Raw genomic sequence first — 23,532 nt, forward strand, 5'->3', positions numbered from 1 at the left:
CGCGCCTCCACATTTGAACTTGGCGCGCGCGCCCAACCTCTAACCTTCCTTTTGACAGTTACACTACTCCCTTCACTACTCCCCTCCCCTTCCGGGAGGGTGGCTTGCTCCGACCTCCCTCCCTTCTCTGCTGCCGGAGCTGCTTCCCCTGATACACTGGAACCTCCACCCCCTTCGCTGCACTCTGGCGGGGAGGCTGGTCCTGACGCCCAGCTGCCACTTTGGGATCCCCCGCTGGCCCCCTGCTCCTGACACGTCCCCCCTGGGGCTCCCCTGGCCTTGACCACCGGCGCCCCCTTCTGGGAATCCTCTGATTCGCTGGAAAGACTCATGGAATCTCTTGAGTCATTGTCATCCTCTTCCTCGCTGTCCTGGGATTCATCCCCATCGCTCTCCATCTCCTGCCTACCCTGTGCCTCTGTCCCTGAACCCCTGACAAGTGCCAATCCAATGTGACATGAATGAGCAGGACTAGAAGCTCTCCCCTTCCTGTGTGTCTGGGAGGAGCAGTTTGGAAACTTGGAAGTTTTGATTACACATAGCTTTCTATGCTGTCTGTAGGGCTGGTTAAACAACCCATCTTAAGAAATTATGGTTTGTAGGTGGGTTATTTGAAACAAACAACAGCTGACATGTTTGTTTGGATGGCATAGCAAACCGTGGTTAGCAAACCACGGTTAGCCAAAAGTTGAAACAGAAGCTTCTGGACTCCTGCCTGTGCCACAGGAGGGGAGAGGGAAGAATATGAACTTAGCTAGGCTCTTTCCCGTTTGTGAGCATCACACTGAATTGTGGTTCAGCATGATGTGTCCCAAGTGTGTCAATGACACTGGCTTTCATGCAGTGTCACCAAAAGAGGACCTGTTGGAGAGGACCTTCTCAAACCGCCCAGAAGGTATATGCTTCAAAGCATAACTTCATTTCAATCCTAGGACAGTTTTTCATGTCCTACGTATTCAGTGCTCTGAATTTTTTTTAAGATAGTGACTGGTTAGTGAGTTGAAAAGAACGCTGTGGATTCCTTACAGAATATCTGCCTCAAACTGTTGAGCATCTGTTTGTGTAGATATATGTGGGAGTGTGGCCTAAAGCTCAGTTGAATCAAAGACTGGGTGGAAAGAAATTCTGAGACCAATAAATTTTACAGGCATTGAAGAACTGGATAGAAGAGAACCCCCAACTTCAACACCTGAAGCCAGATGTATTGATGGGCCGTGGAAAAAGGAATCAGCAAACAGGTAAGGGAACTTTGTCTTTTACTAACTTCGTTGAGACAATGCCAATTCAGAACACCACACTATTTAGAATGGTGAATAGCAATGCCTTTGTTAAGGGCAATGCCTGTGTTAATAGCTTTCATTCTGTGGATAATTTTTATTTTTCTTGGTCAATTTTTTTTTTTAAAGGTATGACACTCCCGAATCAAAAAGGTGTCTTGGACTCCTTCAAAACCGATGGGGACAGCAAGATGCTCATAGCTACATCTGTTGCCGATGAAGGGATAGATATTGCTCAGTGCAACCTTGTTCTTCTGTATGAATATACGGGCAACGTCATCAAAATGATACAAGTCCGAGGTAGGTGGTGTAATTATTCCATGGTCCATAGGCCATGGATGGTGTTCCAACCAAGGGTGAGCTTATACTGCCAATTGTGCGGCTGCACAATTCGTAGCAGGTTATGCAAGCCGGGAAAGCAGGTGTTTCAAGAGTCTGTTTGTAGACATTGCCTCCATCATGGAACAAAAAATGAGCTTATTGATCCTGGCCATGGTTTTGTTTCTGTTTTGCTTAATAGTTATTACGTTCTTAAAGTGTTTAGAGCAGAGGTAGTCAATGCGGGGGACGAGGGGGACGCTGTGGTCTAAACCACTGAGCCTCTTGGGCTTGCCGATCGGAAGGTCGGCGGTTCGAATCCCCACAATGGGGTGAGCTCCCATTGCTCGGTCCCAGCTCCTGCCCACCTAGTAGCTCAAAAGCACACCAGTGCAAGTAGATAAATAGGTGCCGCTCCGGCGGGAAGGTAAACGGCGTTTCTGTGCGCTGCTCTGGTTTGCCAGAAGTGGCTTAGTCGTGCTGGCCACACGACCCGGAAGCTGTCTGTGGACAAATGCCGGCTCCCTCGGCCTATAGAGCGAGATGAACACCGCAACCCCAGAGTCGTCCACGACTGGACCTAATGGTCAGGGGTACCATTATCTTTACCTTTTAGTCAATGTGGTGCCCTCTGGAAAGGCTGGACCCCAACTCCTAGCAATCACCAACATCTGGTACTACAGAAACCAGCAAAATTAAGTCTCTACTTATGCTGGGTTTCAACATCTGGTTTTCAGCATCATTATATATCACCAGCTAAACATCACAATATACCGATATATCATGGTGTCTGCAATAAGGATGGAGCTATGTGAAGCTTCAGGGTTTTTCCCACATCGTGATTTGTGCATTCATAGCATAGCAGACACACACACATCATAATTCGTGATATATTGCCAGGTCAAAAATAATGAAACTGGTATCACGAAATGGACATCAAACTAGTTGTGGACGATATATTGCCCAGCCCTAGTCTCTGCCAGATTAGATTACAGTCTTAATAGGCATGACGCAAAAGGAAGAGGTGGGAAGAAAGAGAAGCAAGTTCAGAGTGCAATGTGATCACTTTGTGAATGCAAGCATCTGGTAATCTAGCAAGTTAAACATTCTGGGCTAAACCTCCACTGGCCCCATGAAATGTTTGGGAATGTTTTCTGGGGGCAACCTGGAGGGTGGGGGATAGTGGGGCACTTGGAGAGATCGGAACTCACCTTGCTCTACCAACTGAGCTATCCCAGGGCATGTCATGCTCACTCTCATGCCTGGTCTTTCCTGCCCTTCTTCCCCCTCAAAGTGAGTGTGGCAGCGGGTGTCCCTCCACCTTTCCTCGCTCTGTGGTTTCTAAACCTGTTTGTTCTGTGCCGCCTTCAGGACGCGGAAGAGCCAAAGATAGCAAGTGCATCCTTGTGACAAGCAAAAAAGAACAGGAGGAGAACGAGAAATATAACATCTTAAAAGAAGAGATGATGAACCAAGCCATCGAGAGAGTGCAGAAGTGGGACGAGGAGACATTTGCGCAGAAGGTGACTCCATTTTCATACTTTGCTTTCAAACAACAACAACAAATAAACCTATTGTTGGCCCCATGAGTGAGTTCTGGAGCTCAGAAGCAGAGTACCTGGGAGAAGGGCCATAGTTGTCAACGTTTCCCTTTTTTTAAGGGAAATTCCCTTATTCTGCATAGGATTCCTCGCAATAAAAGGGAAAAGTTGACAGCTATGGAGAAGGCAAGCACAAAGGCTCAGCGCGGAGCAAGCCGATTGGGCGCCTGGGGCAGCGAACATGCCCTGCGCCCAGGGGAGGGGCCAGCCGCCCATGGGGAGGGGTGAGCCAGGGCAGGACACTCCGCGGGGCCTCCAAGGAGTCTGCCTGCCTCCTCCCACTCAGCTGCCCTACAGCTTGTGGGGAGGCGGTGAGCAGACCGTTTGGGCAGTGTGAAGCTTACGCGCGCTCAAGCCACTGTGTTTCTCCCAGGAGAGACGCGTGGCTCAGGCGCACTGCAGGCCCCGCAGTGAGTGCCACTTGGCATTTTGTCACCCCCCTCAGTGGTGACACCCGGGGTGGCCCACCCCCACCGCACCCCCTTCCTCCGCCACTGCAAAGGCCTGCCTAAATTTTGAATGTCTTTTAAAAGCTTCCATGTGCGGAGTCAGAACCATTGGCCCATTTAGCACAGTTCTGGCCACACTGACGGGCAGTGTCTCTCCAGTAGGCCTAGGCGATAGTCTGGTTTTCACCATCCCAATATATCACGCCAGCTAAACATTGAAGTATGTTAGGATTGAAATAAGGATTGGCTGGCTTCATGGTCTTCCCCACATTGTGATTTTTGTATAGCGCACACACATCATGATTCACAATATATCGCCAGGTCAAAAACTATGAAACCACTATCACGATATGGACTTCAAATCAGTTTTGGACCATATATCACCTGTCTCTAACACACATCATGATTCGCAATATATTGCCAAGTCAAAAATTATAAAACCAATATCACAATATGGACTTCAAACCAGATAGAATTTATTAATATATTACCCAGCCCTACTCTCCAGGGTTTTAGGCAGGAGACATTTCCAACCCAGCTTGGAGATCCACCTTGGGAACTTCAGGATGTACTGTACTTTTCTGTGTGTAAGATAAGGTTTTTCTACGTTAGAATGTATAAAAATTGGGGTTGTCTTATACACGGATTGTGCATGGGGGGGATGGGGGATTGGTTGCTGCCATGAGCACAAGATTGTTAGCGACTACCCACTACACTACTCACTACCCACTGTGGTGTGGGTGATTGGTGGCTGCGTCAAGGGCTTTTGTTGATTGGCTGCTGCTGCGGCAGTTGGGCGGGCTGCTGGTAGCGAGCAGTCAGACGATTGGTGGCTTCTGCGTTGCGTGTGATAGAAAGCGTTGTTCAGCCGTGTGAGTGATTTTTGGCAATCCCCCTCCCCCCAAAAAGCTCAACAACAATTTTCTTAATTCCAGGTCCCCCAAAATAGGGGGTGTCTTATACACAGGGGCATGTTATACACAGAAAAATGCGGTAAACCGTGCTCTGCCCCATGACTCTTCGTTGCGTCATTCCCTACATTGAAGTGTTCTGCCCTCCGCAATAATCAGCAGCCTCCAGGAGTATTCTGGCTCCCCAGAGATGTGGTTATCTCTCGCCCTCTGTTATAACCACTCCTTTCCCCTTAGATAAGCGACTTGCAGAAGATACAAAAGAAAATTCAAGATTCCAAGAAGAAAGAGCCTCAGCCCAAGCTGGAGACGGGCAAGCGGAAATTGTTGTGCGGGAAGTGTAAAGCACATGCCTGTGACGTGGAAGATATCCGGGTGCTTGAGGTAAACTTACAGTGGGAATTCTTATGCGTTATGCCTCACGGAGTGGGTTTTGTGTTGTTGTTGTTTTAACCAATTTTGTCATTTATGGATGAGGGCATGGGTGGTGAATTTTTTGTCACTTGTGTTTCTTCTGCTCAAACTGTGCATAATGCACAAGAAAGCACACATTTCCTACAAAAGAGACAGAAAACGTTTGATTCCCGAATATGCTAAAGCTATCCAATATTAGAAGCACCTTCAGCGACCTGTTGCCCTCCTATGTTTTGGACTCCCAAGTCACCATCAGCCTTGGCCAATAGGCAGGGATGTTGGGAGTTGTAGCCCAGCCTTGGTTGGGTAGCACCCATATTGGCTTCTGGTTGTGGTGGGATGCAAGTGAAATTCTGTGCACCAAATAAATGATATAATCTGTGTGTGTGTTTGCCCAGGTCCCTTGCTGTGAAAAGCAGGCCATATTTCATGTGTCCAAATGCTTTGAGGGGAAAACAAAAGGGATCCTATGCCTTTGTAAAAATGGATGACCATTTTAGTCAAATGACAAATGTAACCACAGCGGCTCTGTGGCTCACCTATATTGCTGTGGCGAGCGAGGTGTTGCTTCTGCATATTTGTGATCAGATGGAGACATGGAGTAAGATTCTCAAGCAAGGCAAACGTGGTGAATAGAATACACTGAGGTCCAGTGCCGAGGGCCTTCTGGCGGTTCCCTCTCTGTGAGAAGCCAAGTTACAGGGAACCAGGCAGAGGGCCTTCTCAGTAGTGGCACCTGCCCTGTGGAACGCCCTCCCACCAGATGTCAGGGAGAAAAATAACTACCAAATAAATTTTTTTATTATTTATTTATTTATTTATTTATACCCCACCCATCTGGCTGGATTTCCCCAGCCACTCTGGGCGGCTTCCAACAAAACACTAAAATACAATAACCTATTAAACATTAAAAGCTTCCCTAAACAGGGCTGCCTTTAGATGTCTTCTAAAAGTTTGGTAGTTATTTTTCTCTTTGACATCTGGTGGGAGGGTGTTCCACAGGGCGGGCTCCACTACCGAGAAGGCCCTCAGAAGTGGCCTTGGCAGCCTGCTTGGGAGAACAGAGTGGTGTGTTTGTATGTGCACACACCCACACATACACACAAGCCTATTGTGCAAAGGTACTATTGGTTGCTGTGCCCACTTTTGTCTCTAGCCTTGCCAACCTACGTAGCCTGGCCTGTGGACCTCAGGGTGTTGCCCAGAAGGGAATGTGGCTCTTTGGGTGAAAACATTTCCCCACCTTTGTGCAAAGGCAAACCCCGTAAAAATATGGTTGCCATGTTTCAAGAAGAAAAATTCAGTTGTTGGGCTTCTTTTTCCCCCTCTCTTTTTTGGGGGACATTACGAAAACATTTTTGCTGCTTTTCACTCAAGGTGCAGACTATGCCTGTGTAGAACTAGTCCTAAATCTGGGCCGAATGTTCATGTAACTTGTACGTTTTTCTTCTAGGTAGCTCACCACACTGTCATAGATAAGAACTTCAGGAACCGGTATACGACAAGGCCTCATAGCAAACCCGTCCACTGGGGTCACTTTGAGAAAAAAAGCAAGATACACTGCAGCGATGCCAAATGCCAGCATGACTGGGGCATCGCAGTGAAGTACAAGGCATTTGAGGACATACCCATCATAAAAATCGAGAGCTTTTCGGTATACGACGTGGTCAAGGGGAAGCAGGATTATTTCCGGAAATGGAAAGACGTTAATTTTGCGCTGAAAGAATTTGATATTAAAGAAATGTCCAATTAAAATGCAGAACGGGCCAAGCTACTTGTGGAACCTTTGTTCTGAACGAACAAACAGGCACCTTCCATTTTTACAGCTTTTAAAGGGGAAGGCTAACATTGAGTGCATTTGCTGTTAATAGCATTAAACTCTGCATTTTTATCATTGCAATTACAGTGGTGCCTCGCAAGACGAAATTAATCCGTTCCGCGAGTGTCTTTGTCTAGCGGTTTTTTCGTCTTGCGAAGCAACCCTATTAGCGGCTTAACGGATTAGCGCTATTAGCGGTTTAGCGGCTATTAAAGGCTTATCGGCTTAGCGGATTAGCTGCTAAAAGGCTATTAAAGGCTTAGCGGCTTAGATAAAGGGGGGGGGAGCGGAAAAAAAATCTCAAGACTCGCAAGACATTTTCGTCTTGCAAAGCAAGCCCATAGGGAAATTCGTCCTGCGAAGCAACTCAAAAACGGAAAACCCTTTCGTCTAGCGGGTTTTCCGTCTTGCGAGGCATTCGTCTTGCGGGGCACCACTGTTCTGTAGAAGCTTCATTTGACGTATTTTGTACTTTAGCGCTCTTAGGTGTTAGTCAGCATTGCTTGATCAAATGCCATTCTGCAAAACCTTTGAAAGAATGAAAGAAAGAAAGAAAGAAAGAAAGAAAGAAAGAAAGAAAGAAAGAAAGAAAGCTTGGTGGGTTGATTGGAATCTTAACGGTACAGTATTTACCACATGCACATTGAAGTTCTTAAATAGATTAAACCTCTCTCCCAGTCACATCTGTCGTGTGTGGCACTCTCTGTGATGGCTTGACAACTTCATGCACATACTGGAAACTGTAGCTGTTGCCTTACAAAGTTCACACAGAAGCATAATATTGCTTACTTTAATTCGCCTGTGGAAACAACTCAGAGGCTATTAAGAAAAAGGATAACAACAAGAAGATTGAAAGATAGAATCATAGAATCATAGAATCATAGAGTTGGAAGAGACCACAAGGCCATCGAGTCCAACCCCCTGCCGAGCAGGAAAGATGGGACTGGTGAACACTAAAAGCAGCAGAAATATGAGATGATTGGACCCTACTGAACTCGAAGCATGGGAACTCCCAACAAAAAATTATAATTTGGCAAAATATTTGGACTTTATGATATGTATTGGTAAAATTTGGAATAATTAATGTGATATGATTGGATTGTTAAATGGAAAACTTAATAAAAATTATTATTATTTTTAAAAAGGAAACTGTAGCTGTTGCAGCTGTTAGGAAGATAATGTTGTGATTATATCTGCATTTTCTTCTTCCAATAAGGGCAAGGAGGCATAAATGATGGTACAGCCTTTGTTTGTAACTAGTCCATAATAAGGTAGGTTGGATTCCAAGGCAGCAAACAACCTTGGGCAAAAAACATTAACTCATGCATGCAAAAAGGTTTCGAGTTCTCTACACTCCTTGTTCCAAATGCCGTCCTCGAGCTACTGTCAAGTCTTTCAAATAACAGAAATTCTTAAAAATTAGTTAATTAAAGCCACTTTAAACCCATTCAGTCTGCAGCATGATTATTGCTCTAGGAATGTTAAGCTCTTTGTAGGTAAATGTGCTATCTAGGAGGGATCAGATCAAATCTTAGTATTTGGCCATTTTGACTTAATGGATCATTCAGAATGCTACTCCTAACCAAAAACATGATTCACTGTACCTTAGGGACTTCTATTTCAACCAAATAACAAATAGATGTTACAACAGGAAGTCTCAAATCCGAAGTACAGTGGTACCTCGGTTTACAAACTTAATCCATTCCAGAAGTCTGTTCTTAAACCGAGGTGCGCTTTCCCTAATTAGGCCTTCCGCCACTGGTGCCCTTCAACCGTTCGGATTCCGTTCGTAGACCGAGGTAAAGTTCACTAACCGGAACACTACTTCCTGTTTTGCGGAGTTGGTATACTGAATAAGTTCGTAAACAAGGCTGTTCTTAAACCGAGGTACCACTGTAAAACTATTTTCTGTCAGGAAATGAATACCGATTTGAGTTGCATTTTGCAATCAGTAAGTTTTAGGAGAAATTTAAAAACATTCCGGTCTACCCAGGCATTTGATGGTTGAAAGTCCTGTCCTTGGCACCCCTGAAATTACTAGTTTTAAGAGGAGGTGATTCTTTTTGGAAGGTTTAATTGCATTGCTTTAGTATCAACATGGTTGCTGCGCTAGACTCCTTTGGAGGAAGTTGTGGGATAGATATTTAATAACTATGGCAGCTGCAACATGGATATAAACCCAATTTTCATTGGCACAAAATTGGAAGGGGTTTTTTTGTGTGGAAACACTACTCGTTCAATATCATGCCACTGAAAAACTCTGTTTATATTTTGAACCGGCCTATACACACTGCTTAGTAAACTTAAGCTCAGAAACCAAAATCCACAATATATAAAAACAGGCTTTTAAAGAAGAGAGAGAGGTGGAAACAGTGTTTTTGAAAATAGATTAAATTTTATTATAAATGGTCTTTCATTCTCCCTGCACCTCACACATGATCACAGAAGGAGAGAGCACTCACCCTCTCAGGTATAAGAGCTAAGCCATTTAATAATTTTAGCAGTATTAGATTTTCAAGGGAAATGATTAACTCTTTCAACAGATATGAGACCATCATACTTGATAATTTCATCTCTCAGGCACATGGAACAAAAAACAACTGTCTGTTACTATGTGAAATATTGAAAAAGCTAAGGGTAAGCCCTGTGTTAATCAGAATTTCTTATTCTACTCACCCACACAAAATAAGGTACTGGAGGCAGGATGAGGTCAATGGTGGTCGGGTGGTCAAGGCATCTAGGCTCCCATTCTAATGGTTGTAAAAAAATACCACCTTGAAACACAACCAACACAGGTTTTAGACAATATTTGTGTAGCTTCCCCACAATTACTGTGAATTTCTCATCACGAAAAGGCAGATTTCATGATAACTGGACAGTGGCACGGTCACATTTTGAGACTAGGCAGCCATTTTGCGAATCATATAGTTCAAGATGCCGCCATTACGGAAATAGGTGAGCTCCACGTCCGTGTCAAACCTCATGGTGGCTTGGAAGGTTTTCCCTGTATCCAGCTGTTGAAAGGAGATAGAGAGAGACATATAAAGCATCAGCAAACAGTGCTCAATAGCTCCCTAAGGCACATGGACCACACCACGATTTCAAACCCTTGCCTCCTGCAGCCCAGTTCAGATGTAGCAACCCTAGTTCAGTCTGGTTTACCAGACTGGGAACAAGCTATGTGCCCCCCCGGCCCCCCCTTACATGCCTTGGTTGAGGGCAAAGCATTCCTTTTTCCTTAAGCCAACTTCCATGTTCCAGCTGATTAAAGAAAATGGCTTGAAAGCTCTCCCCAATCCAGATCCTCCAGGCTCAATGATGATGTCCAATGATGAAGCAATGGCCCAACACATGTGATCTAGCTCAATCGGTAGAGCATGAAACTCTTAATTCCAAGGTCATGGGTTTGAGTCCCACGTTGGGCAAAAATATTCCTGCATTGCAGGGGGTTGGGCAAGATGACCCTGGGGTCCCTTCCAACTCTACAATTCCATGATTCTACCCATTCATACTAGGTAAAGGTAAAGGGACCCCTGACCGCTAGGTCCAGTCGTGGACAACTGGATTGCAGCGCTCATCTCGCTTTACTGGCCAAGGGAGCTGGCATACAGCTTCCAGGTCATGTGGCCAGCATGACTAAGCTGCTTCTGGCGAACCAGAGCAGCACACGGAAGCACCATTTACCTTCCCGCCAGAACAGTACCTATTTATCTATCAGAAGGTTGGCAGGGATTCGAACCGCCAACCTTCTGATTGGCAAGCCCTAGGCTCTGTGGTTTAACCCACAGTGCCACCCGCATACTATACCTCCCCATAATAAATAGTAACAATTTTAAGGCTCTGATTCCATCTTTCCACTCTAGCCTCCATAGTATGAGGAAGCTGTGACTTTTCTGATCAAATAAGGTTAAAGGTAAAGGACCCTTGGACTGTTAAGTCCAGTCAAAGGCGACTATGGGGTTGTGGCGCTCATCTCACTTTCAGGCCGAGGGAGCCGGCGTTTGTCAACTGACAGCTTTCCGGGTCATGTGGCCAGCAGGACTAAACCGTTTCTGGCATAATGGGACTCCGTGATGGAAACCAGACTGCATGGAAATGCCATTTACCTTCCTGCCACTGTGGTACCTATTGATCTATTTGCACTGGTGTGTTTTTGAACTGTTAGGTTGGCAGGAACTGGGACAGAGCAACGGGAGCTCACCTTCCAATCAGCTCAGTGGTTTAGACCACAGTGACACCCGCATCCCTTGATCAAATAAACACAGCACTGTTCATGCGGGATGCAGAAGTGGCAATCAACCTTGTGGGACTTGGGACCCCACTTGGTATACTTTAAGGTGACACGATATCAATGGGCTTGTTGCTTATTGCCTACATCACATCGTCGCCCATGGAATCTCTTACTTTGATCTGGACGTTCATTCTGGGCACTATTGACTCAGGAATGATGATTGTGTAGCGTTCCCGCCCTGTCAGCCCAAGACTATCAGCATCCTCGCCAGGCAAATACTGCAGAGGAATCACTCCCATTCCCACGAGATTACTGCGGTGGATCCTCTCGTAACTCTCTGCAAGGACAGCTTTGATGCCCTGAAAAACACACACACACAGAAAGCACATGGGTAACAACCACGTATGCATTAGATGACTGGTGGATGTAGCTGCTGGGTCTGACAGTGGCCTCTGATAGCTGAGACACTAGTTGGGGACTGGCTCTGAATCCATCAGATAATAATGATAATAATTTATTATTTATACCCACGCATCTGGCTGGGTCCCCCCAGCCACTCTGAGCGGCCTCCAACAAAACACCAAAATACAATAACCTATTAAACATTAAAAAGCTTCCCTAAACAGGGCTGCCTTTAGATGTCTTCTAAAAGTTTGGTAGTTATTTTTCTCTTTGACAACTGGTGGGAGGGCATTCCACAGGGTGGGCGCCACTACCGAGAAGGCCCTCTGCCTGGTTCCCTGTAACTTGGCTTCTCGCAGTGAGGGAACTGCCAGAAGGCCCTTGGAGCTGGACCTCAGTGTCCAGGCAGAATGATGGAGGTGGAGACGCTCCTTCAGGTATACTGGACCTAGGCCGTTTAGGGCTTTAAAGGTCAGCACCAACACTTTGAATTGTGCTCGGAAACGTACTGGGAGTCAGTGTAGGTCTTTCAAGACCGGTGTTATATGGTCTCGGTGGCTGCTCCCAGTCACCAGTCTAGCTGCCGCATTCTGGATTAATTGTAGTTTCGAGGTCACTTTCAAAGGTAGCCCCACATAGAGCGCATTGCAGTAGTCCAAGCGAGAGATAACCAGAGCATGCACCACTCTGGCGAGACAGATCCCAGGCTGATTCAGCTCTGTCCTCTCCCTGCCCTTGGAACACCCCATTTTGAGGTCTCCTGCATGTTTGGGGGAAGAAGAGAGATTGGTTGCACCCAGCAGGTGTTTAGCTGGCAGGAGACTCGCACAGTGCCACCCCACCCCCACCCCAAAACTTGCATAAGGGTTTTCATCTTTGTCTTGCTTGGTTAACCTAAAGCAGGCATGTCCAACTCCCAAGAGACTGCAATCTACTCCCACTATAAAAAAAAACTGGCAGTGCTCTATCCATTGGATTGAGCTTTTTTTGGGGGGGGGAGGTTTTACCAAAGTTGTCAAACTTCAACCAGGGGTGGGGTGTCCTAAAGCATTTGCAAATATATCTTTTATTTCCAGTTTGTGCGTTGTGGCCGATTGCAAAGTTCTCTTGGGTAAAGTTCTCAACAGGCATTTATATGTCACTAACTGCCGTTATATATTCATTTAACACACACACCCCGAATTTAAGATCAAATTTAAATCCAGCCTTGCATTTGCAGAGTTCAAAAAGTTAGTAATTGTGTGGAGAAATGCAACTCTCTTTGGATACTGCAGTTCAAACACAACTTTTTGTTCCTTGTCTTCACTTTGGCAGCAAGCATTTCATAACCATGGATAGCAATGAGATACAGTGGATGCTTGGGTAGCGAATGTGATCCGTGCAGGAGACATGTTCGCAACCCGCAGCGTTTGCAACCAGCAGCACTGCATCTGCGCATGCGCGGGTTGCGATTTGGCGCTTCTGCGCATGCGCAGAGCACGATTTAGCACTCCTGCACCTGCGCAACCGCCAAAACCCAGAAGTAACCCGTTCTGGTACTTCCAGGTTTCGGCGAGTCCATAACACACACAAAACGCAACCTGAAGCGTCTGTAACCCGAAGTATGACTGTACTGTTAAGTTATGTGAAGGTTTCAAGGCTGCCATTTTTATTTTATTTTTTAAAAACAACTTTTTTATTCAAAATTAAAACAAAACATATTATCCAGAAACATATCATCCTTATTTCCCCCCATTTTTCCTCCCTCCCCCCACAGAACCCACCCACCCCCCAACTTCCCTCAGTTCCAGTCTTTGATTTTTTCTAAAAATGCTGTTTTCTGCATGTTACACAGTTGTATAGATCCTCAAACTATTTAGCTGATTATTATCAATAAAAGGTTTGTGAATGTTTATTCAAAAAAGGCTGCCATTTTTCAAAACGCCAAGATCGGATATGGCCAAACTTTGGTGCAATATTTAGCTGTGGGGCATTGCTTGCAGCAGACAGCTGAACACAGGACACCCCCCTTCGCCATCCCAAACGCAGACCACTCACCAGCAGAAAAGGCCCTTTCGCAGCCCAGTCTCGGGAGCTCCCGGAGCCATACTCCTTGCCAGCCAGCACGATAAGTGGGAGGCCTGCTTGCTGGTACCTCTCGGAAGCATCAAACACGTCAAGCTGTAAGCATACAGGGCAACTGATGTCTACAGGAAGAGCAATGAAACACTGCCCAACACTTTCACGCCTAAAGCAAACTGAGCCTCAAAAATCACCCAATGATTTGGAGGAAAAAAAATAATGCAATATAAAAATACTGTTCACTGCAGAATTAAGTTAAAAACAAACAGCAGGGTTAAGTCGCGTCACGAAAAGCCAAGAAAGCAAAAGTTATCTGAGGTGCTTAGTTGGCTGCGTGGAACCCTGAACACATAGGCTTTCCCTTCAAAGAAGAGGCATACTGTATTTTTCGCTCCATAAGACGCACCTTTTCCCTCCTAAAAAGTAAGGGGAAATGTGTGTGTGTGTTATGGAGCGAATGCAGGGGGGAGGCAGGCAGGAAAAGCCCCCAAGAGCTGCACACAAGCTCCACGCACCTCTTGCAGGCTTTTCCCCAGGAGGGAGAAGGGACTGACGCAGCTAGTCAGTCCCTTCTCCCTCCTCATAGAAAAGCCCGCAGGAGCAGTGGAGCTCCTTAAAGGGTGTGCGGCTCCTGTGGGATTTTGTGGGAGGTGGGGGAATTGCCATAGCTGCGCGCAGCCTCTCCCGACTGGAGAAGCTGCGCGCGGCTAAAGAAGCCAAGACAGGGAGCGGGATCCATCCCGCTGGCTGTCTTGGCTTCCTCTTTAGCCCCGTGCAATCTCTCCGGCCGGAGAGGCTGCGCATGGCTATGGCACAAGCCAAGAAAGCCAGTGGGATGGATCTCGCTCGCTGTCTTGGCTTCTTTGCTCTTTGGGGCTGGGGGGGGGGGGCTGGGCTTCCCCCAGCAGCCCTGAGAAGCTCTGGGAGAAGCGGACAGCCTTTTTTTTCTTGATTTCCCCCTCTAAAAACTAGGTGCGCCTTATGGTCCAGTGTCTTATGGAGCGAAAAATATGGTGATTCGAGTCTCCCTCCACGTACCATTCCTGTACTTGGAGGGCTAAAAGTGAGGAAGCTTTAAAGCACTGGTGAGCAACCATGAAGCCCCCACCCACCTTTCGAAGCTGTTGCATTCTTCGATTGCATCATTTCCTGTACATTCCTTCCCCTTCTTTGACCCTCTCGATTATGCGTTTAGAATAGCAACACACTAAAGCCAGAAAGGAATCGCTCTCACTTGATTTCCATAACATTAGCTATACTGATCAGCTGTAGTACCACCCCCCCAAAAAAACACACACACCTCTGTATACTTATTTGAATGCAACTCCATCAAACCTAGTGGGGATTATTTCTGAGTTAGCCCATACAGGATTGGGACCATTAATGTGATATGGCTAAAGTGAAAATTAAAGCACAGTAGTCTTTATTCCACACTGGTTAATCCAGAACACATTTTGCATCTGGCTCCACCTACTCCTGGCATGTCCTCCCCACAACAGATTACCGTATTTTTCGCTCTATAGGACGTACTTTTTCCCCTCCAAAAATTAAGGGGAAACGTGTGTGTGTCCTATGGAGTGAATGCAGGCTCCTTGGCTTCAGCGATAGCAACGCAAAGCCTCCGAAGCGCAGAGGGAGCGCTCGCGTTCCTTTTGCTGAAGCCGGGAGAGCAAGACTCTCCCGGCTTCAGCAGAGAGGGAGAGCTGCGCAGTGCCCCTTCAGCGAAGCGGGAGGAGAAATGGAAGGGGCTCCATTTCTCCTGCTGCTTCGCTGAAGGGGCACTGAGCAGAGAGGGGGAGAATTCTTTTTTTCCTGTTCTCCCCCTCCTATGGTCTGGTGCGTCCTATGGTCCGGTGCATCATATAGAGCGAAAAATACGGTACTCCCCAGGGGAAGTGGCCCTCAAGAAATAAAAAAGGTTGCCTACCCCCAGGGCTTTTTTTCAGCCAGAACTTTGTTCCGGCACCTGTTCCACCAAGGACAGGTGGCTGTCCTTGCCATTTTAAGAGAACGAGACAAGTTCATGGTGAGTTCCAGCACCCCTTTTTCTAGAAAAATAGCACTGCCTACCCCTGTGTTTAAAATGGGGGGTCATCCTGTTTCAAACAGCGCCAAGGCCGATGCAGACAAGAATACTCACGGTTTCATCAGACGGGAAGTGGATAGTTTGCGGGGCCTGCTTGTTGAGAAATTTGTTCAGCAGGCGTATGTTTGCAAACGTTCCCCTAGCCATGACGGCGTCGTTGCCCCGGCGCGAACCGTACGAGTTGAACTCTCTGGGAGTTAGGCTAGCAAGACAAAAAGAAGGCAGTCCTCAGATTTATGAGCTAGAAGGCTGCGCAGTTAACTAAAAGGAACCTGAAACGTTCACTTCTGCAACTTGTGGCCAGGGTGACTCGGTTTTTTTATTTCTGGCTTTCAAAAACACCTCCCCCAGCAGCCTGTGCAGACAGTTTATCCCAACATAATAACAATAAAATAATAATAATAATAATTTTATTTTTTATTTTTTTGTCCCTTTAAAAAAAATATATTTTGACCAAGCAACAATCACAAATAGACAAGAACAAAAACGTGCACCCCTCCCCTCAGACCATTCCATTGTAGCTATCCAACCTCCCAAAATTTCAACACCTCTTGCGGTGGTTTGACCCCTTTCCGTTTTAACAGTATGAAGGCCAACTAATGAGATGCCCTCGCCCCTGGATGCTCTAAGCCAGGCATAGGCAAACTCGGCCCTCCAGATGCTTTGAGACTACAACTCCTATCATCCCTGACCATTGATCCTGTTAGCTAGGGATGATGGGAGCTGTAGTCCCAAAACATCCGGAGGGCAGAGTTTGCCCATGCCTGCTCTAAGCATCTTCCTTTATACCAACAAAGTATTAAAATACAGTAGTATGTTAAACATTACAAGCTTCCCTAAAGAGGGCTGCCTTCATTTGTGGATCAGGGTGCCCCCCTGGATTTTTGTATTTTTGAATTTTGGATTTTTGAACCCCAATTTGAACCCGGATCATCCAATGGCCAGTGTGAAGGGAGGATGGGAGCTGAAGTCCAAAAAGAAGCTGGAGCGCCGCAGGTTATTACGGAACAGAGAAGTCAATTAAGCGGAATGGGAGGGAAGTGAGGGGGGAATCATAGAACTGTCAAGTTGTAAAGGCCACGGGGAGGTCATCTAGTCTAACCCCTTGCAATGCAGGAATCTTTTGCCCAAAGTGGGACTTGAACCCACAACCCTGAGATTAAGAGCCTCATGCTCTACCAACTAAGCTAGGGAAATAATCACACTAGGCCTTTGAACCTCCTGATGTTGAAATACAACTCCTATCGTCCTTGCCCATTGGCCATTCTTGCTGGAGCAGATGGATGTGGACATCTGATCTAAGGACACACAGAGAGAGAAACTTTTATGCTTGACTCACCCTCTGCTGGTTAAATAACGTGCAGCTGGGCTGTTTCTTGCTATGTTCCCAGCAGGAGAGATATGATCCGTGGTCACAGAGTCACCAAGATTGAGCAGGACGTAGGCGTCAACTATGGATTTCAGTGGCGGGAGCTCCAAAGTCTGAGAGAACACCACACAAAAGTAGTTATTTAAAAACAAGCACATGGGTGTGTTTTTTAACCATCAGCTGTACAAATTTGCAACTGCTACCTTCATCCAAACTATTAAAAAAAACCCTTGATAGGCTTGATCAAATCTGGAAAACCAAACTAGGTGTGACGGCTCCCTTCCCTGCTCAAGATATTTTTCAGAAATATATTTGTGCAGAAAGTGGACAGATGCACCGCCTCTATTTTGGATGGTTAGGGTGCAAGTGCCATTGCTTATGTAGCCTTTATGGCACTGTCCATAGACAACAGGAAGGTATTAGCAGGAACCTCAAGGTTTGCAGAAAAACAAACCTATCTTTATTAGGGTGCGGAGGGCAGAACGCTATGGGTGGCTCAGTGCGGACTGAGCATGTTGAAAATGCTGACTTGACTGTTGGGGGTTAACAACAGAACATAGTGTCTGGAATCTAGAGCAGTAAGGTAAAGGTAAAGGGACCCCTGACCGTTAGCTCCAGTCGTGACCGACTCTGGGGTTGCGGCGCTCATCTCGCTTTACTGGCCGCTTTACATGTGGCCAGCATGACTAAGCCACTTGTGGCGAACCAGAGCAGCGCACGGAAACGCCGTTTACCTTCCCGCCGGAGTGGTACCTATTTATCTACTTGCACTTTGATGTGCTTTCGAACTGCTAGGTTGGCAGGAGCTGGGACAGAGCAACGGGAGCTCACCCCGTCACGGGGATTCGAACCGTCGACCTTCTGATCGGCAAGCCCTAGGCTCTGTGGTTTAACCCACAGCGCCACCTGCGACCCAGAATCTGGAATCTAAAGCAGTAGGACCCCACAAAACAACATTTTGTTGCAGCAGTCACTGGAAAGACTGCGTTTTTATATTGTTATAACCTGCCCTGGGAGCTTATGGTGAAGGGCAGAGAAGAAGTAAAATGAAATGTGCAGCCTCAATGGGGCTACTCAACACAGCCTGACTCATATGCTGTTCTTAAGCATGAACATAACTACAGAATAGGGCTCTCTTGAGGCATGAGATTTGTACTTAAAAGTACATTTCAAGGTGCATTTTAGAGCATTCTCGAAGAAAGACAGTCTGCAAGGCTTCTATCATTGTTAAAACTAGCCAAAAGAAAAAAAAAGTCCTTCTCAATCTGGCCAGTAAAATCTAACCAAATAAACAAGGGGAAGTGAAACACACTTACCAGATTTTCAAAAAATGGAGGTGATTTAATATATGTGGATTTGGGGTCCCAAGCATATAGCTTGTCTGCTGGAACATCTAATGCATTCCAAGCTTTGTTTACTGTCTGCAAGAGAGAAGAGAAAAAAGGATAGAAAACAACCTTTATAGGGTGCAACATTTTAAATATATACCTTCCAGTATGTAAAAAGTGGGATAGGCAGACTCTCTAATACAGGTTGGGAAAAACTGAACCACAGTTGCCTGGAAATCTGTTTGATAACCCTCAGCAAATACAGCAGAGAGCTAGAATCTTAGGATCACCAAAGCCATTTTGCTGTGAGCTCTGCTTCTGAGGAGCAACTGTCTCCTTTTTCATGTGAATTGCGAAAGTACAAACTAAGTTCCTTGGATTCACAGACTGTCACTATTTTTTTCTGGAGGGACTGGAGCGCATACTGAAAACTGAGCTTTGCACAATTGAAGGAGTGCAAAGCGCTCTGTCGCCCCAGCGCAACAAATCCATTTTATGAAAGGCGAAACACTACCAGCCTTTTTGCAGGTAGGAAAGTGATGGGGAAATCCATTGAAAAGTGTGGGGTGAACAAATGATTAATGGGAAGATGCATGCACAACCCTCAAGCAAATCAGGATGAATGTTCATTGTTGTAAAACTGCCCCGTAAGCAAATCAGAACAGATGCTTAATAAAGATTGGACATAAGTCTATTCTTCGCATAAGCTTTGTGCAAGCAAATCAGAGTGAATGCTCATTGAACAGTTTGTCTGGAGAAGCCTAAAATCCTTTCTCCTGTTCAGAATCAGCCCAGCCATTTCTCCCCAGAGATGCCCTCACCCAGGTAATTAGCAGTAAAAATCACCATCTGGCTGTGTTGGGCTTCCAGAGGGCAAGGATGGTGTTAACAGTTTGCAAGGACGGGCAAAAATGCCCTACTCAGCAGGAGAACATTAGCTCAATATTGCTCCATGTTTTTTGTTTTCGTTCCTTGAGGCAACCTTGAAGTAAATTAGGGCTGGGGATACTCCCTACTAATAAAGTAAAATAAAAGGAACTGGAAAATCCAAATCCCTCACCATGAACAATTTATTCCTGCGGCTTGCAGAAATCACACACTTTTACACAATTGGGAACATTTATTCTGGGGTTGCTAATGATAGGGAGGAAGAAGGAAGCCCTGTAATACTATAATATTAATGAAAGTCAAAGGAATTTGAAGCCGGAACTCAATATTGCATTCTGCACCTGTCTAATATTTGTTAACAACACTTTATTGTAGTCCTGGGCAGACATTAACTCGAGGAACCAATCTTCCTACAATTAAAAATGGGAATTACATTAAACATCTATACAAAACATTTAGGCAAAGCATGTATTTATAATTTATTTAGAATATCTGCTGAGATCGAAAGCCGTAAATAATGCAAATGCTCTATGTATTAACACCACATTTACCTCTATTTTCTGGTAGACCTCTTTAAACATCCCTGGAATGACATACTGGCGCTCAACAGCTTGGATCTCATCCCTCATGGGCCAAATGTCTCTTAAAAAGATCTTCTTCCCTTGTGTGTTTACACCTGTAAGAAAGTAAAGTACGCAGGCTATAAACTAGGGAGAAAACATTCAAAAAATGCTGTGTGTACACTGCACACGGCCACTTCAATAAACACCTACATTTCTTGGAAGCTTGATATGGATTTGGCATATGGAAGGTAAACAAGACCCATTAAAACACAGACACTCTTATGGATCCTGACGTTTAAAGTGAATTACATAAAAAGTGCTTCGCAGACTGGAGCCAGAGGACTTGACATATCATCTCTTCCTCTATGTACTTGCCTGTGCCCTGAGATAATAAACAGAGACCTTTCTCAGAGTGCCCCACCAGCTGGGAAACCACAGGTAGAGATGAAGAAAGGGGCTCCTCAGCACTTGGTACCTGGGTTTTGCTCTCTGATAATATTATTTTGCTGCCTGTTTTTTCATTTCTTTAAGTAATCGTTCTGAGTGCTGTTTTTGTATTGTATTTGTTGATTTTGTGATTTCGCCTTTTGCTATTTCTTCGCATATTTAGTTGTTTAGTCGTGTCTGACTCTTCGTGACCCCATGGACCAGAGCACGCCAGGCACTCCTGTCTTCCACTGCCTCCCGCAGTTTGGTCAAACTCACGCTGGTAGCTTCGTGAACACTATCCAACCATCTCGTCCTCTGTTGTCCCCTTCTCCTTGTGCCCTCCATCTTTCCCAACATCAGGGTCTTTTCCAGGGAGTCTTCTCTTCTCATGAGGTGGCCAAAGTATTGGAGCCTCAGGTTCACGATCTGTCTTTCCAGTGAGCACTCAGGGCTGATTTCCTTCAGAATGGATAGGTTTGATCTCCATGGGACTCTCAAGAGTCTCCTCCAGCACCATAATTCAAAAGCATCAATTCTTCGGCAATCAGCCTTCTTTATGGTCCATGTCTCACTTCCATACATCACTACTGGGCAAGCCATAGCTTTGACTATACGGACCTTTGTCAGCACGGTGATGTCTCTGCTTTTTAAGATGCTGTCTAGGTTTGTCATTGCTTTTCTCCCAAGAAGCAGGCGTCTTTTAATTTCATGGCTGCTGTCACCATCTGCAGTGATCATGGAGCCCAAGAAAGTAAAATCTCTCACTGCCTCCATTTCTTCCCCTTCTATTTGCCAGGAGGTGATGGGACCAGTGGCCATGATCTTCGTTTTTTTGATGTTGAGCTTCAGACTATATTTTGGCTCTCCTCTTTCACCCTCATTAAAAGGTTCTTTAATTCCTCCTCACTTTCTGCCATCAAGGTTGTGTCATCTGCATATCTGAGGTTATTGATATTTCTCCCGGCAATCTTCATTCCGGCTAGGGATTCATCCAGCCCAGCCTTTCACATGATCAAAGCTGGTAGATACACAAAATTAAAAGGGTTCATTATTCCCCAAGTGATGCCTTACCTAGAGGTTCCTTCTCAAAGTCAATCCTTATGGTTCCTGCAATGGCATATGCTATTACCAATGGTGGGGAGGCCAGGTAATTGGCACGAGTATTGGGGTGGACACGGCCCTCAAAGTTTCTGTTTCCAGAGAGGACGCCCACAGCTACAAGGTCTCCCTGTGCAGAGGGGAAGAAGGGAACAGGATAACACATTTACAAATGCTACAGTTTCTACTGTTTCACATCTAGAAGACCTGGGAATGGGGAGGGAGAGAGGATATCACTGAGCTGTGCTCACAGTTCCAGGAAATACCCAACAAGGGCTTTCATGAGCTCTGGATCTGAAGCTGAGTACTCAGCTTTCATCAGAGTGAGACTGAAAAATCCCTAGACTAATTGGTCTATTGAACAAAGTCGGATAAATGTAAAATGTAGTAAAACAGATGCTTTCTGAGAACACACAATGTCCACTGCAAAAGCCTTCTATTCTGTTTGCTACAAGCCACCAGCAATGCATTTAAAAAAAAAAAAAAAATACAAGTTCCGCTGCTATTTCACCTAAATCCTACAGACACAAAACCTGGACGTGTGTCAATTAATTTTTATTATCGTGAAAAGACCAGACAACAAAAATAACAACAACAACAATTTGCTTGCTTGTAGCCAAGCAGGTAGCGCGGTGGTGTAAATCACAGAGCCTAGGGCTTGCCGATCAGAAGGTTGGCGGTTCGAATCCCCGCGACAGGGTGAGCTCCTGTTGCTCGGTCCCTGCTCCTGCCAACCTAGCAGTTCGAAAGGATGTCAAAGTGCAAGTAGATAAATAGGTACCGCTCCGGCGGGAAGGTAAACGGCGTTTCCGTGCGCTGCTCTGGTTCACCAGAAGCGGCTTAGTCATGCTGGCCACATGACCCAGAAGCTGTCTGCGGACAAACGATGGCTAGTAAAGCGAGATGAGCGCCGCAACCCCAGAGTCGTCCATGTCTGGACTTAACTGTCCCTTTACCTTTTAGCCATTTGTAACCAAAATGGAAGTCTGTATGCGACATCTCTAACAGCAGAATATGGGGCACGAGACTTGACTTACTTGAGTAATGGCTTCGACAACTGGTTCTGGCAGAGGCCCGCTGTTGCCAATGCATGTCATGCATCCATAACCTACCACATCAAACCTGCAGACAGCATGAAACAAGTTCTGTATTTGATGGATATATACACATCTGCATATTAACTATAAAGCATATTGTTTGCCAAAAAAGAAAGACAGAGCGCAGTAGGATATGCTTACGCAGGCAGAACACCTGCAATAGTGCAATGTTTAATTCCACCCTCTGTGGTCAATGTTTCTGCTGGAAAAATCACAACCACTCTATGTGTCCATCTCAGGCCTAGTTTGCATTAATGGAAAATCAGATGGGTCACCGCAAAAAAAAAAAAATCTCGCCTAGACTCCCTTCACATTACAGGTGGGAGTCAAACACTCAAGGCATTTTCTAGCCCGCTGTCCTCTCTGATATGATGCTTTTGTTAAGCACAGGAAAGAGAAGGAGGGTTTTGTGTTGTTTGTTTGTTTAATGAGTATTAATCATGAGACACTTCACCACATTCACCACCTCACCTGCCATTTTTATACGGTAGGGCTTAATTATGAATACATCTCAACTGCAGTGAAGATGGTACAGTGGACGCTCGGGTTGCGAACGTGATCCGTGCGGGAAGCACGTTCACAACCCGCCGCGTCTGCACACGCATGGGTCGCAATTTGGCGCTTCTGTGCATGTGCAAGCGCCGAAACCCGGAAGTAACCCTTTCCGTTACTTCCGGGTTCGGCGCAGTGCGCAACCCGAAATCACACAACCCGAAGCATCTGTAACCCGAGGTAAGACTGGATATATACTGGAAAATGAGCAGCCTCGTCTTTCTTCCCTTTTAAAAATGAATTACTAAGGAGCCAAAACAATAACAAATTTGGCGGCCAGATCGCTCACTGGGGCAAGACGGTTTGTGCATACAACTCCACTCCCGGCCCGGCTGCACTGGCTGCTAATTAGTTTCCGGGCCCGATTCAAAGTGCTGGTTTTGACTTTTAAAGCCTTAACTTGCCCAGGACTGCAATATTTCAAGGACTGCCTCTCCCCATAGGAACCGACCCAGACCCTGCATTCATCATCTGAAGCCCTTCTTCATGTGCCTCTTCTGAAAAGGTCTGGAGGCTGGCAATACAAGCCTTTTCTGGGGGGGGGTATTGTTTTTGTTTGCTGTTATGTTCATAGCTGTCAACTTTTCCCTTTTCTTGCGAGGAATCCTATTCGGAATAAGGGAATTTCCCTTTAAAAAG

At 45.8% G+C, this 23,532-nt stretch overlaps 2 protein-coding genes across 3 annotated transcripts in view; one reads left to right on the forward strand and one right to left on the reverse strand.

The window, feature by feature from the left end:
* Positions 1 to 7,641, forward strand: part of RIGI (RNA sensor RIG-I) — a 31,007-nt gene extending 23,366 nt beyond the window's left edge. The window contains exons 14-19 of one of the 2 annotated variants that reach the window (XR_013980934.1): positions 1,148 to 1,238; positions 1,407 to 1,577; positions 2,967 to 3,118; positions 4,794 to 4,940; positions 6,424 to 6,878; positions 7,237 to 7,641. Coding sequence is in view for 1 of the 2 variants with exons in the window: in XM_080987757.1 (XP_080843883.1) it covers positions 1,148 to 1,238; positions 1,407 to 1,577; positions 2,967 to 3,118; positions 4,794 to 4,940; positions 6,424 to 6,723 (861 nt within the window). In the remaining variant the exon portion in view is untranslated. Of the gene's footprint in view, positions 1 to 1,147; positions 1,239 to 1,406; positions 1,578 to 2,966; positions 3,119 to 4,793; positions 4,941 to 6,423 lie in introns of both variants that reach the window. The other variant, XM_080987757.1, reaches the window with a different exon arrangement.
* Positions 7,642 to 9,164: 1,523 nt separating this feature from the next.
* The window catches only part of ACO1 (aconitase 1), a 55,318-nt gene continuing 40,950 nt past the window's right edge, over positions 9,165 to 23,532 (reverse strand). Inside the window, exons 13-21 of the mRNA XM_080987779.1 lie at positions 22,282 to 22,366; positions 21,218 to 21,374; positions 19,706 to 19,830; positions 18,255 to 18,359; positions 16,909 to 17,051; positions 15,624 to 15,771; positions 13,460 to 13,582; positions 11,194 to 11,379; positions 9,165 to 9,803 (exon numbers count right to left, since the gene is read on the reverse strand). Coding sequence (XP_080843905.1) covers positions 9,690 to 9,803; positions 11,194 to 11,379; positions 13,460 to 13,582; positions 15,624 to 15,771; positions 16,909 to 17,051; positions 18,255 to 18,359; positions 19,706 to 19,830; positions 21,218 to 21,374; positions 22,282 to 22,366 — 1,186 coding nt within the window. The 3' untranslated portion in view covers positions 9,165 to 9,689. The remainder of the gene's footprint in view (positions 9,804 to 11,193; positions 11,380 to 13,459; positions 13,583 to 15,623; positions 15,772 to 16,908; positions 17,052 to 18,254; positions 18,360 to 19,705; positions 19,831 to 21,217; positions 21,375 to 22,281; positions 22,367 to 23,532) is intronic.

Source organism: Podarcis pityusensis, assembly GCF_964106645.2.
Source record: "Podarcis pityusensis genome assembly, chromosome: 17".
In the NCBI taxonomy this organism is placed as follows: domain Eukaryota; kingdom Metazoa; phylum Chordata; class Lepidosauria; order Squamata; family Lacertidae; genus Podarcis; species Podarcis pityusensis.